At 47.2% G+C, this 14,266-nt stretch overlaps 1 protein-coding gene across 7 annotated transcripts in view; it reads left to right on the forward strand.

Annotated features, from left to right (window-relative positions):
* LOC135920725 (uncharacterized) overlaps positions 1-14,266 on the forward strand; it is a 295,472-nt gene that overhangs the window by 264,694 nt on the left and 16,512 nt on the right. For 3 of the 7 annotated variants that reach the window (XM_065454975.2, XM_065454957.1, XM_070523586.1), the window contains exons 6-11: positions 1,424-1,450; positions 4,172-4,187; positions 7,849-7,940; positions 9,859-10,029; positions 11,039-11,264; positions 13,719-13,878. In XM_065454975.2, the coding sequence (XP_065311047.2) occupies positions 1,424-1,450; positions 4,172-4,187; positions 7,849-7,940; positions 9,859-10,029; positions 11,039-11,264; positions 13,719-13,878 (692 nt within the window). The remainder of the gene's footprint in view (positions 1-1,423; positions 1,451-4,171; positions 4,188-7,848; positions 7,941-9,858; positions 10,030-11,038; positions 11,265-13,718; positions 13,879-14,266) is intronic. The other 4 variants (XM_070523587.1, XM_070523589.1, XM_070523588.1 and 1 more) reach the window with 2 other exon arrangements.

Genomic DNA, 14,266 nt, shown 5'->3' on the forward strand with positions numbered 1-14,266 from the left:
TTTGTTTTGCCTGAAGAAATTTATCTGCGGACTCATTATCGGGACGCATGAGCTCTTGTATCATAATTTCTTAACTATTCAACTACGTGCAACAGAACACCTCTAGGTGGGCACTCTATCTCACACTTAACCGACGATCTCTCATTATGAACGTTTCCATTTCACAAACAATCGCCTCATTATGACTTTTTCGTGTCATAAATCGTGGCTAACTCTCCACAGATGTCGCTCCTTCCTCGAAGCCGCAGTAACTCATTTTAGTCTGCTTCCTGCGCACAGCGACATCTCCAAACTCTGCTCGAATTTCCGAAACAGCTCATGGTTATCGGCTGTCACCAAGCTTCACACACCACTTTATTCAGTCTCCTTGTTCAATTCACTCTGTATTTTTGCCAGTTGAAAACAGAGCCCAGACCAGAAGACAGTACCAAGCAAAACTGCATCTGCACAGCAGAATATCCGAGCGAATGCCACGGTAACTGCAGGCTAGACATACAAATGCGCCTGCTTTCACGGCGCAGTGTTTATTACCTTCGTAATGTAGTTCGTCCCGAGATAAACGACGTGGGATACTTTTCAGGCAGACCTCGTGCGTCCACTCAACTGCAGCGCGATACGACTCACTTCATCTTTGGCGCTGGCCTCGTGCAAACTCGAAGAAAGAACCACCAATGTTTGCGATAGGACAATGACGAACTGACAGGTCCTGGCGAAATCCTTCGGTACGGAGGCATCGGTCATAGCCGCCTCGTAAAGCTGCACAATCTTCAACTAAGTAGCGTGGCCTACAGCAGCCTTCACGCATTCGAAGCGAGATTCATCAGGCTTTCCCCAGGCTGCGTGACCGCATTAACACCGCAGAAAATTAATCCCTGCATCCTGTGCCTCATTGGTTCCGACAACAGGTGTGACCATGGTCGCACCCTGCATTGCGGTTGACAATGGACTGACGCAGTAGATATAGTACACAGTGCAAACTTACACAGCAGAGACTAAAGTGACATTAGCTTAGAGGAGTATAGCCGGCAATGAAACAGGGCAGTTGACGCAGTTTTTGCAGGAAATGAGAATGCAGGTAGTTCATTTTTCGTTTTCACCCTCCTACACCAAACGCTGTGTTGGCACAAAAGTCTCTTATGAAAGGAGTTTTCGGCGGTCACGAAAAAAACCAAAGCAAACCTTTTACTCATATGCTCAAATTATGTGCCTTCTCTGCACTAGGCCAAGTAGCTGTCATCGATGGCACTAGACACACGATATCGAGACACGCCATCGGTGACGAAAGCATCGCCGTCCCATGGTTCAAGCGAATGAGCGAGCTCCTGCGGGTCGCGTGTAGTCCCTGAAATGTTTGTTTTTGCCAGGGCTTATGCGTTGCACCAACTGCGTAGCCTGACCACTTATCTTTTGCTTCTCTTTCTAGAAGCGGAAAGCACCGAGAACACATTTGGTAAGCAGTGTGGCCTTGGTCACTTTGCGTAAAGTGTTTTTAGGCCAGGTTAGTGAGCTGACAACCGAATATCATTTTACCTTGCTCTTAGATTGCGCTGGCATGTTTCTCGCTGCGTCACACGTAACGACAGCGTGCGATGCAATGACGCCAGCTCTTTCGGCTCTGGTGTCCTATAGAAAGGAAACGAAGAGAAATTGTTCTAAATTGTGAAGCAAGTTGTTAGCAAGCTCAAAAAAGAATTTGAGCTATTCTCCATACACCTCCACCAGCATAGGCGACACGTTCTTCATCCTTGTCTTCGTCAGAAAGCCCTAGTGGTGAAAACAAAATGGCGGAACGCAAGAAAGACGACCGCAGCAGTACCCACGTCGTCTGATAATATTTTGCCCAATACCTCCTGTCTCAATAGCGATCATAATTTTTCGGTTGTTTCTGATATGATTCGAGTGTATTTGTATCGGGAAGTTTTGCCCCTCTTATGCGCATAGCCCGCAGCACGTCATGATCTGTGTGCCCTAAATATAGGACACCAGCGCTCAGTCGTTGCCAAGCTTCCTGCATAAGCTGCATGTAGAGTGAGGGCGCTGTTTGTTGTGACAGCGTCCGATTTCTCGTTTTATTATTCTGTCGTACTGCCATACTCAGTGGCCAGGGGACTCCTGTAGCGATAAGTCTGTATATCAAGGAACCAAATATGTTTGCTGCACTGTAGGAAGTGTGCACGTTGGAAGTAGAAGATGATGACGATGAAAAGACAGATGTATAGTTTGCATGTGCAGGCTTGGAAAGCAGTAATTGCTGCGCAGTAGACGAAGAATTCACCATCTATGACAAGAATACATCCGACAAAGCGGCTATCAAGTAGATGGAGGTCAATAAAGTACAATGGCGAGCTGTATATAACAAGCCCAAAGAATGTTTGGAAAGCCCTTCACGCACAAGAACCACTGTGACATTGCCATCATGCAAGTTTTTTTTACGCTTAGATGTATGATACAGCTGAGAATATTATGCAACCTTGAAATACTTCGTCACGCTTTTTACAACCACCAAGCCCTGGTGTCCTATATATAGGGCATGGTGCCATATCTCATACTGATCGAATATTCCAAATAGAATAAATTTTTGTTGTTTCTAAGGTGGTAGTAAACCATACAAAACGATCAAAAATATTTAGCATCTTAAAAAATCTCAGGGCTGAATGGGCTGGGTAAGGACGAAGGAAGCGCCGAAGGAGCCTTCTGTGCTATTCTTGCATCATTTTCGATTCTGTGGTTTCCGTCACAACTGACAATAGTTACAAGCTCCTCACATATAAAACACGCTGCAGGCTATAATTTCAACTGCGCCTTTAGCGAATTCATTGCCTGTTTTCAGACAGTTGTATTGGTTGTGGCTTTGCGGTAATTCGAGCCCCTCGCTGTATTTTATTCTTGCTCGCTGCATAGTCCACGATTTTCGTATCCATGATGTCATGAAGTAGCATACGATTATTTATATGCCAGTTGCCTGCTTCTATGTTCATGTGACCCGTGATGTTATTGGCTGAAATTATGTTCCACATCGACCGCTATGACCATTTGTGGCACTGGCTAACACTCCCACGGCTGGTTTTGCGCGCATATACAGATAGAGAGTTTCTTAGCTTCTGTTAGTGCTTGCGGAACTCCAGGTTGCCGGAGATGTGTGCAGCAGCAACAACTGCTTCGTGGCCGCATCTACTGACACGAGGCTTCAACGAAAAGCCCATACTGCAGATGTTGTACTTCAGTGACCTACCGTGCTATACTCAATTGCTGTTATTAAGCGCTGGTAGTAACGCAAGCGTTAACCTGCAGCTGTTGGTGAATTTTCTTCGATGAAAATGTTTACATGAAACAAAAAAATTCCAATGGATATTCTAGTTGGACAAATCGACGCAAGATGTCGCTGCCATCTTTGCTACTGTCCTAATAAAGAAAGGACAGAATTACGAGAGATCAACACAACTGCAGTCAAGAATAATCTTATTGGCCTAACACGTGATCACCAAGTCATAGCGTGCGGTAGGCTTTAGTGTTGGCGCTCTCCAGGCAAAGCCAACGTTGGTAGCAGCTATGGCTCAACGGCCCACCAAGTGCACATCAGTTTCGAACTACATGGAACGAAATATTCTCAGCCATTACACCGAGTCTCAGAGGTCACGTGTGAAGTTACGTGTGTATATTCAATAGTGTACGTGAAGTGACTTAAGTTCATGTGTAAGAAACTCCGTAGAGTCGTTCTGACTGCATTCTGTTCGATGTTTATATTAGCGTAGTTATCTGTTTTGCTTTAAATCGTGGATTGCAAATTGTCTTTACAAATAAAATTGGCTGCGAAATTCAAGCTGGCAACATGGCGCGAGCCCTGTCGAACGTGAGCGTCCTTTCTTCACTTGCAAAAGTTCTATTCTCCGCAATAGTAATGTTTTAGACACCTTGCAACACTATTAATCTATCCTTTCAACTTGACACAATTGCTTCCTTTAGCGCTCATCTAAGAAAGCACCGCCTGTAGCATGTTTTTGCCCGCTTCGCCCTTTGTTTCTAGTAACACTTGCAATATCCGTCTCTCCTCTTGAACTTGTGTACATGAAATTTTCTTGCAAGAATATCCTAATGATACATTTGAACTTTGGCTGCGGCAAGGAAGTGAATACGTGTTATGGAATAAACTTTTTTTTACCTCTCTTCTCAGCTTCTATGAAATCTAGGTAAGGATTTGTGCGAAGTTCTCCTTCTGACAGATGACTGTCACCGAGAACGCGGTTTCGCTTGCTAAATCAAGGCCAGTATTCGGGCAACGTAAAGTTTACGACACGTTTTCTGATGAACCTGGCCAGCTCGGAGTTTTATAGCCAGCCCACCACGCGTTGACAGCGGCGCACTCCGGCGTAGTAAGACTTCCAGCCGCATGTTCTTGGAAGTTTTAATGGCTATGAAAAAAAGTGCAGCCTTTGTCACGTGTATACGGGCTACATCGCGCCTTCACGATATATGTCTTTCGGCTGTGCGATGTGATTTCCTGATGTGCTCCTGACATTGCAGACAGCTGAGTGGTGAATCCGACAGCAGATTTTCCAACAGAACTAATAATACCGCATGAGGGCTTCTACTCACTAGCGAAGAGAAACGACGATCTCCCCAGTGCTTTAAGCCTTCCATACACCGAAGTCGCCTAATCCAAATTACCGCTTCATTCAAATTTTGTTCTGGGTCCTGGCGCCAGACTCTCCTTCGTACGAAGAGCGTAGCGCAAACTCTACACTGCACCGCTACACGCGGTGACCCTTTAAGTTTATTCCTATCAATCACGAGACGTAAAAAGCGTTGCGAAGGTCACTCTACCATGCAGCGGTAGCGGCCTAGCTTACCATGTGATGGTATCAAGAGGCTGGATATTTAAGCACTAAAAAGTTTTCTTTTAGGCGCCTAAGACAAGCACCTAAAGCCTGGTTTTAGCCGCCAAGAAGGTGACATAGCTACAATAAACTGCTCGCAAACAGCGACATGTTTTATGTTTTGCATAAGTATGGGCCACTTTCACGGTAAGAAAAAGGACGCCGCGTTCACTTGTGAGATTTTAAAGGCAGCAGCTGTATTGTGCAAGCCATCGCTTCACATGGCTTTTGCTGGGCAGACGAGAGGCCGGTTCTTTTGTCGGTCCGCGTACTGAAGCCAGCACGCTTAATAAGGTCGTTTTGACACAATGAGCATATGTAATGTAGGTTCAATAGCCAAACTTCCATGCTTGCACTGACGAATCAAGTGAAGCATGCAGGAAAAGTAAGAAATGCGATAGGAAAGCGCGCTGAAGTGCGAGTTAGAGCTGCGTAGTAGATAAAGCTCATTGCAGATCAGCCGAGTTAGTTGCTAGTCTGCTGTTTGAGTTCAGGTGAGCCGTCACTGGCAGGTATGTCTACACAACCACAAAAGGAGCGGAGGCGATAAAAAAAGGTGACGACGCAACTATAGCGGCCAGTACCCTCAGTGAGTTTTGCACGTTTCAGACTAAGACACGCGCAACGCCACCAACCGTGTTTCCATGCAGCGGCCAGTAGCACACCTCTCTCAGTGCTGTATCTCGTTCTCTTTCAAATCCCCGCCTGCAATGTAACATCGAGTTGCGTGCCCAATGCTGAAGAGAGATCCTTTCGGTGCACTTTTTCTGTGGCAATGCTAACTATTCAGTGTCAGGCAGATGGCGAAGAACCCTCACAAGGTTTGCGTACCCAGACGCTATTTTCTGGTGCACATTGTCAGATGCGCTTGTCATTAGCAGCAGTGTCAGTTAATGCTGCCAGTTCTTGTGAAAATGAGTAAGCCAATTGGTTTCCGAAGCAAAAGAAGAAGTCGCGGTTTCGCCGGTGACCCGAAGCATTGATGCAGTAATAGCGAATTATTAGACAACTACATGAAGTAAGTTTCGCACTCTTATCAGCCGTGAAAATTGAATCAAGATGTCACTTAATAATTAAATTCCCAATTATGGTGGCACGCACACCCAGGCATACACGAACAGATCTCTCACAATAGCCGCGAACACTCGCTGTCACCATGCTAGCCTGAACAAAAGCGGCAGCAGCGGCGAGCGAATTCCGCTTCGCGCTGTCCCTCATTCCAACGCGCACTAGGCAGGGTGAGAACACAGCACACACGAAGTTACTAGTCATCTCGGCCCTCCTTGCCTTGATTCGGCTCGCCTAGGTAGGCATGACCCGCTCATGCATCCCATGTCTAGCCGCGGCCAGGCTAGAAGAAGAGACGCCTGTTACCCTGCTCGATCCACCCCTCACCCCTGAGCACGTGAGTAGATGGCGTGCATCAAGCCTGTATTCCTTTTTCGGATCACCTTCGCACAATTTCTCTCGTACCTACAACATGCAGCGCGCGGGGTGAGATCTGACCACACCAGGACTTCATGCGGAATTTCACGGCGACATGAATGCCGACGGTACAAATTCGCTTGGAGGGTCCATATAATTGTTATTGCAATGAAAAAGCATCCCGAAAAAGCTTTTTCAGATCTTAAAAGCAAACATATGTATTTATAGACGCAAACGATGGAAATAGACATTTATAGACATAATAAAATCAGTGCTAAGCCATTTCTTAACCCATAATTCGGGCTAAAACATCAAAAGGAAGGGGTCCTGGCGCGCGGGAACAAAAAAAAACATTTCCCCATAATCATGTTTCTAATAATTGCATAGAGACTAGACGGCCTTTTCACTGTCGTCAACAAAACTTCTCCACTGTCATGTTCCAACAGCCGACCGCGGTTGTGTTTCAGCGTACATTTTACGAGATCCTGTGCTCTCTGAGGGCATGTCGAGACCTACTATGGCTGATATAGAACACGTTCGCTTTTAATGAAACATCGCTTATAATAAAGCACATTTATTTCGCGATCATTTCAATATAACGAGGCTGTGCTGTATTTAGTTATGGCTGCATCCGAATTTCCCGAACATGATGAACGGGGGGGCACTTGCTGTCCGGCCCGATTTTCTTCGTGTGCGTGCGTGCGTGCGTGCGTGCGTGCGTGCGTGCGTGCGTGCGTGTATGCGTGCTGTTAACCGCAATAATGTGCCTTTAACAACAAAGCCACATATGGCTAGCCGATTCGTCCATCCATTTGTCTGTTCCTCTGTCTCCTGTACGCCGAAAACTCCTCCGACGCAAACCCATGCACATTTGCGAGAAAAAAAAAAGTCGCGTTGATCGCTATGAGTGTCATCATCTTCCGTCTATGTATGAAGTACATTGCCATTTCCGCGTGATGTTATCAGTCGTGGCGGTCGAATGTTAAGAATCTTATCGCCTATGTTATGACGCATGACCTTCATGGCCATATAGAAAACGTAGGATTGCGACGCCCCTTCGCTCCCATTGGAGGGTCGAAATCCATAATAAAACGCAATAGTGCACCCAACAATCGTCGGCATTAACGTCGACCCAGCGGGCTTCGACGGCTTATGGATTGCATAGTTCTTGTATAGTTCTTGCATAGTTCTAATTGAGTGCTACACGGACGTCAATGTGCCGACCACGCGTCACCGGTCGTGTATAGATGTAAGCTTTGACAAGAACGTGACTAGCATAGCAGTACAACCTATCGCGGTGTACCACAACGACCACAAAGCTATAGTGACTCTCGCAACGAATAAGAGAAAATAATGAGAAAAACCACTGAGTCACGTGTATGTGTCTCTATTCAGTCAATATCGCAATAACCCTATAAATTAATAAAGTTACCGATATAGTCATCCCAATACAGCTTCACTAGTTATGCTTCTTCACAGAGTGCAAGGATAGCTTTACAGAGTTAAAGGGAACTAAATTTTTTCATCCTTCTCGGCTGCCAATTCGCAGAATTACGCCGATGCGTGTAATCGTCACTACAGTGTGCGTTGTGCTGACCGTGGTGCTTTTCTTCGTCGCCATGGTGGTGCTTCTGTACGGAGGTAAGGGCACACTATTTGCACCCTGTGGAATATTGGAAATTGGATCACAAGTCCTATTAGTGTGTGACAGTCGAACAAGGTATTCTGACGTCGCATGCCAGAAACTTCAAGCATAGGGCGCCATCGGCTAATTGCATGGAAACGAGAGAGTGTCGCGTGCAACAGGAAAACGTAGAGTAGTACCTGTAATCCTACTGCTGTAAAGAGAAATACGACTGTTGTAGGAAAATGTAATATTGCCAATTTATGAAGCTATACTGAAGCGCCCGACATCAATTTTTAACGTGAAAAAAAGAAAAGAAAACCCGTGAAAGTCTCTATTATATTAAAGTATGAGAGCCCTCTAAAGTAGCTCATTTGGAGCAATGCAGCCGAACTCTGACAGTGAGTCATTGTGGAAACTAAGCTGAGCCAAGTGCTCAGAAGCGTTGAGCCTATGTAACTGAAAGGAAAGTCTGAAACGGTATCGTGCGTTGACACAAAAAAACGACACCTTTATGAGTCGTCGTGGAACAGGGGCATCAAAAATTAGCTTTATTGAAATACGAGTGAATCCCTTTCTACACTCTCGTAAAATATTCTTTAGTAGCAAAAAAAAAATCTGCGCATCTAACGTAATGCGGGAATCGATGTAAGCGAAGCTTTTTATGCTCTTTGCTGTGAATGACGTAAACTAGCGGTGATGACGGGGGCGAATGTGTACTTTCTTCAGCGTTTCGTCCAATACGAGATTGGTGAGTTGATGTTAGACGTTACTTTGCGTTCACCACTGCTGTTTGTCTGCGTAGTCCACAGAACATGCAGGGAGACGCGCATGCTTGATGCGTTGTTGTGCATCATCGTTCATAATCTCTGAGGGGGCTCAGAATCAGATTGCACATGGGATCGTCACAGCAACGGTCTGCATCACGTTTCGCTGCGTAGCGACAACGCTTTTGTTCCGCACGACGCGTCTCTCAGGCCTGGGTGTCACCGACCCTCATTGCACAATTTAGAGTCATTTTTCTTGGGCGTTTTTACGTGCTCCTTCAGCATACGTAAGCACCATGCTGTTGAAAGGACAGCACCAAGCGCTCTCTTCTGCTATGGATCATTGTAATATTTCCACCACCACAGCCCAACACGCGACCACAGCCCAGCACCGGCATTTCAATCGGATAGCAAAGCAAGCACAGTAAGTGCCATACACGCAAACTGTGAAACGCTGCCGCGGCGGCGCCGGTGGGCATGCGCGGAGACGAGCGCCATCTGGTGGTGTTGCAAGAAACCCAGCGGCGCGCGCGAGCCCGACCACAGCCGCAGCAGCAGCGCCTGGAAAGTAGAGAGAAAGGGCAAAGAAAGCTTCGCTTTGAAAAAAAACACGGGTACACGCATTAGTGCGATACACAAGGCAAGCCGTGCTTTAAGGATCACGATTGTACAGATACTCACTCAGGTTCAATTTCGTTCAGTGATGAATGTCCCAGTTCCTGCATCTTTCTCGGAGAAAAATGAGCCGTGCACGTTTGCACGGCCCAGCTTGAGCATGATCGCTGGCCCGTGTGCTCCAGTTCGGCCGTGGTTTGTGGTGCGAACAGGCTTCATACTGCACCAGCTCGACCAGAGGACTGTGACCAAATCCAGATTGCGCATTTTGAAGCGCTGCTAATAGCCCAATACGAAGCGACATCTCGAACAGCATCCATCCGGGATGGAGTGCGCTTGGCTCACCTCCTTTCTAGATGCTGACCGACATTCATCGCGAGAGTCGCGGCAAGCGCATAGGAGGGAGCTACCGCACGCTGTCAAGAGTACGTCTGGGCTTTAATTTTTTTTCTGCCGAAGTCTGATCGTCGGGTTCGCTGTTCTCGACTTTTCGCAAGTGCAGCAGCATTTACCACGCACATCTCACGGTCACAATGCACACTGGCGCGTGCAGAGCAACATCTCCCTCCCGATACGGAGGGAGATTTCACCCCAGAGCCGACGAAGCCTCCTCCGTTGCCCGAAGTTCGGGTGATCGACAGAGTTGCAAGCACTGCGAGCAGCCCGCTACCCTCGCCAACCTCGATGGCGACTGCGCCTCCCACCAAACCTGTCCTTCCGGCGCGTAAGTGCCTTTAACCCGGCCACCATATGGCCGCCCGAGTAGAAAATTAAGTACCTTTAAAATTACCTCCCGTGTGGAAGAAAGCACCATGCAGGAGGTAGCTTGCCGCAAAAAAAAAAAAACTGGATTGGTTTCTGAAACCTCTTCGCAACGTAAAGAAACGCACTTGGACCTCAAGTGACTAATAAACATCATTTTTTATACTTCACCTGGGATAATCAACTAACTAAGGAGACTAAAGAATACTTTCAGGGGCGCCACGTGATGGCAAAGAGTACGTCGTTTTTATTATGCAGCGGCAGTTTACCGCTTTACATTTCTAATCCTTTTCTCAAGTTACCTGAAACAGCCGTATTATGAGGCGTTGCGTAACTCACTGCTTTAATTCGGGGAATCCACGCCAGACCAGCCAGAAGAAGGCGGCGATGAGGAATGACGACGAATAAATCGAAATGCGAACGATGAAGCTCGCACGTTGCCCTCACACTAGCTTCCTCTTTTCTCCGCCGTGGGGAGCGGGGTCCTTTCCGCGAAAGGAGGGAATTCAGTTTCAATTTATCTCCTTTTTTTGCGTCTTTTTCAGGCACAGTCGAATTTGATAACACTGGGAGAGAGAGCACGCATTCGACAGCCTATAAGAGTTGTGAGGCCACAGCGCTCCGCAAGTGGCTTTCAGCTCTAGCGATATTAGAGGGTTTTAGAAACAGGCGCACCCAATTGGCTTCGCGCGTAGCCGAAGCCCCACGCCCTGCATGCTTTATTTTGTACTTCTTTTGCCTTCTTTTGTATGCATGGTTGGTGTCCTCTTGAACGCTCGGCGGTTCGCGTGTTCTAACTCCCACTGCACAAAGCTGAAGCATTCCTAGTACGCCTGCGCGAAAATGCGACGTGCATTTCGAATGGCGTCACGCTTGAAAGAGTTCATACTTTCACGCCACTTTTGGTACCTCTGTGGCAGGACCTTGATGCATCTTTGGTATTCGCCACAATCAACGTCGACGATTCGCAGAAACACCCATGACGCGATTTCCCATGGTCTGCGTATTCGGGACTGCGACGAACCAGTCCCAGCCGCTGCCTGCGGACGGCGTGTGCGACTTCACCTTTTACGACGGCCTCTACGTTGACGGGCTGGACACGCTGCAGAGTCCGCGCTTCAGTGCTCCGGTTGAACACGTGCTCGGTCACGCGGCTCTTCACTCTGCCACGCAGTACGGCCTTTCCTTTGACTACAGGTGCGCGGGCATTCTACCTTCTTTGGTACATTTATTGCTTCAAACATTCTTGGGGACCGCGGTTTCGTGTGACTGTGTAGCCGTTTGCGTCGGTCGATCCCAATGGTTGTGTGGTCTAGCACAGCGGCAAATACCGTGCAGTGGTAGCGATGGTATTCGGTGGTATCGTAGGGTGGCATGGTGGTGAGCGAAGCGTTCGAAGTAAGTTCGAAGTTCGAAGTAAGTCTACAAGGTAAATATGGAAGTACTAAGGAAGAGAGAAAACATTCAGGAAATGCAGGCAAAATGCTACAACAGTAAGCATGTATGGCATGTGCGGCATACCTTCACTGATTCAAGCAGGCTATGTGACTATTTTTCAGCTCTAACTTTAACAGGGGACACCAATAATTAATCATTATCATAATCATCACATCTTCGAATTCTTACCTAGTTGCAGCTAGCGTTTTGAGACGCTGTCGTTAAAACACCGCGTCTCTGGTCAAAGGCGAAGACATTGGTGTTTGGGATGCTGCGCTTCTGTTCGCAGTGCGTCGGTGACCACACGCGTATTACGCGGGGTGCCGAACCGGTCCTTGAGGAAATGGCGCTCAAAGCACCGGTTGGCCCCCGCGTGCGGGTAAGACACGGTTGTAAAGGTATAGCGCCATCGATAACACCTAGTGCAACATGTATTGCCGCAAATAACCACTTCCCGAAGCATGCTAAGCGCATTCTCTAACAGCAATCGAGGTTGTTTTTTCATATTTTTTTCATGTTTGGTGCGTGTCGTCAGGAGCAAAGAAAAGCAATGTCCGATATGTTATATAGTCATGCTTTGTTTGGGTTACAGTTCAATTACTTGCCAGACCATGTCGTTACCAGTCGTAAATTTTTCTTCCTATATCTGGATCCCGGGTCACGTAGGCATAGTGGGGAACGAAAGGGCAGACAGCCTAGCTCGAGGTGAAGCGTTCCGAGCTGGGTGGTCGAATGCCCCGGAGACCCACCTACAGGCTTGCGAGGGGGGATACGCAGAGACCCTTAACTTACATAGAGGAACTAGAATTAGATATCCGCCTCCACACAAAGACCTCTCAAAGGAGAAAGCGACCAGCTGGCGCAGACTACAGACAAACTCCTTCCCCAACTTACACGTGCTTAATAAGATGTTTCCGACGCAATACAGGGCCACCTGCCCTTGGTGCGGTGCCAAACCTACACTTTACCACATCACCTGGGAGTGCGAACGCAACAAAGCATTCCAGAAACATGAACACCCGAGTGCGGAGCAATGGGAGAGTCGGCTCACCAGCAGCGAGCTCACGGCCCAAAGGGCCCTAGTGCAGCACGCGAGCGATGCAGCGCGACTCAGTGGAGCCCTGGAATAGGGGCCCACCCTTGCTGAAGAGAAGTCTCCAGTCGCCAGCGCCAAGAAGATGAAGACGACGGAGACCTCATAACCGCGAAACTCTCGAAAGACTCAAAAGTTTTCCCTCCCTCCCCTCCTATTGTTCCCTCTGTTTTTAGAGCACAAGACTGTGGCATTCGAGCCGCAGCACTGCCTAGTCCCGCACAAAAGCATCATTGCTTTGGCGGGCTGGAAAAATTTTTGATTTGTATGTTTTATGCTCTAATAAAGAAAAAAGTTATGAACCTCACTAGGACGTCTTGGTAGCCTAGTTTGTGCATTTCTACTGATGCCACCAGTACGCGAAAAGGCAGTGACAGCAAGAGCGTGAAGTACCAACATAATTCATTGTCTGCTTTCCGTCAGAAGCAATCTAGAGTACTTTGGTGGGCGTTTCAGCATACGCAGCGTTGTAGAAAGCAAAGCTGAGATATCCTTTACTGACTTTTCGATTGCATTTTCGGTAGTGTTTATCTCGTGTTCTACCTAGGAAAACGGGTTATAAGTTTTGCTGCACTTGCAAAGCGTGTTGGCATATACGCCACTTTCTTTTCTGGGTTTAGTTGAAGTAGACCCGATGTCGCCGAGAGTTATGTATACCGTCGATGTTAATGCCAGCTTTCAAAGCCAAGCAAGAAGAAATTGAAAAAAAAATATGTTCCTGCCTTCTTCTATTTTAGCAGTCTTGACCTGGCGAAGCCTCAACGTTTTCTTTTTCTAAACAGACCAGCAAAAATGTATACCGCCTCTTTATCCTTGTTGCTAAACAATGTCGGAGCACTTTCCTGGGCGCGCGCCTTCAAGTATTCTTCGTTATTATATAGCACTCTTAGACGCTGTTTTCTACGCAATAACCAAAGTTAGAATCGCCTTGGTGCGACAGGGCTACCCACATACCAACCAGAGGTTCGTTCTTTACTCATTGATGATGTAATTTGTGCGCTAGTTAGAAGAACAATCCTGCTGCGGAATTTATAAATTATTTTAAGTTAACCACATCATCGGATTTTTTTAGCAACCTTTATTGCTAAAGTAATTTTTGCGGTTTACCTTTGCGCTTACAGAAAGAAATCAGAGGTGGCACAGGACCTTGAAATACCGGTAGGGCGTTCCAAGATTGAAGAACTATGGACGCGAGGCATATGCCATTACGGATTTCTTTCCATCGAGCACGCGGGACAAAACGACGATCAAGATTTCCGCGATATCATCCACGTTCTGGCGGTAAGTGAGTTTGCTGTCAAAGCAATCTCTCTGAACGCTACTTCATGAATGCAGCACTGTGTTTCTTTCACCTAGGGTCTTTGAGCGTTACACTTCGTAAATTATGTGATTACAAAGCGGTCCGCTCCAGCGTAAGAAACCGCTCCGCTCAAGAGATTTTACACGTCGCTCAAAACGTGTAAGAAAGGTTGAGCTCCGTATACAGCACTTGAGCGAAAAATGTGAAGATGCGCAGGTAGTGTAGCCTCTGGTGTGCCTATACACATGAGACTTCTTTGATGCAAAGCAGTAGCTCTTCTTGGCTCGTTCGCGAATTTCGTGTCGCCGTTGCAGTCTGCAACACACAGCTTCACAGCACACCAGGAGGCGTTTTCATTGGTGGAAGGAC

This window comes from Dermacentor albipictus, chromosome 8 (genome assembly GCF_038994185.2).
Source record: "Dermacentor albipictus isolate Rhodes 1998 colony chromosome 8, USDA_Dalb.pri_finalv2, whole genome shotgun sequence".
NCBI lineage: Eukaryota > Metazoa > Arthropoda > Arachnida > Ixodida > Ixodidae > Dermacentor > Dermacentor albipictus.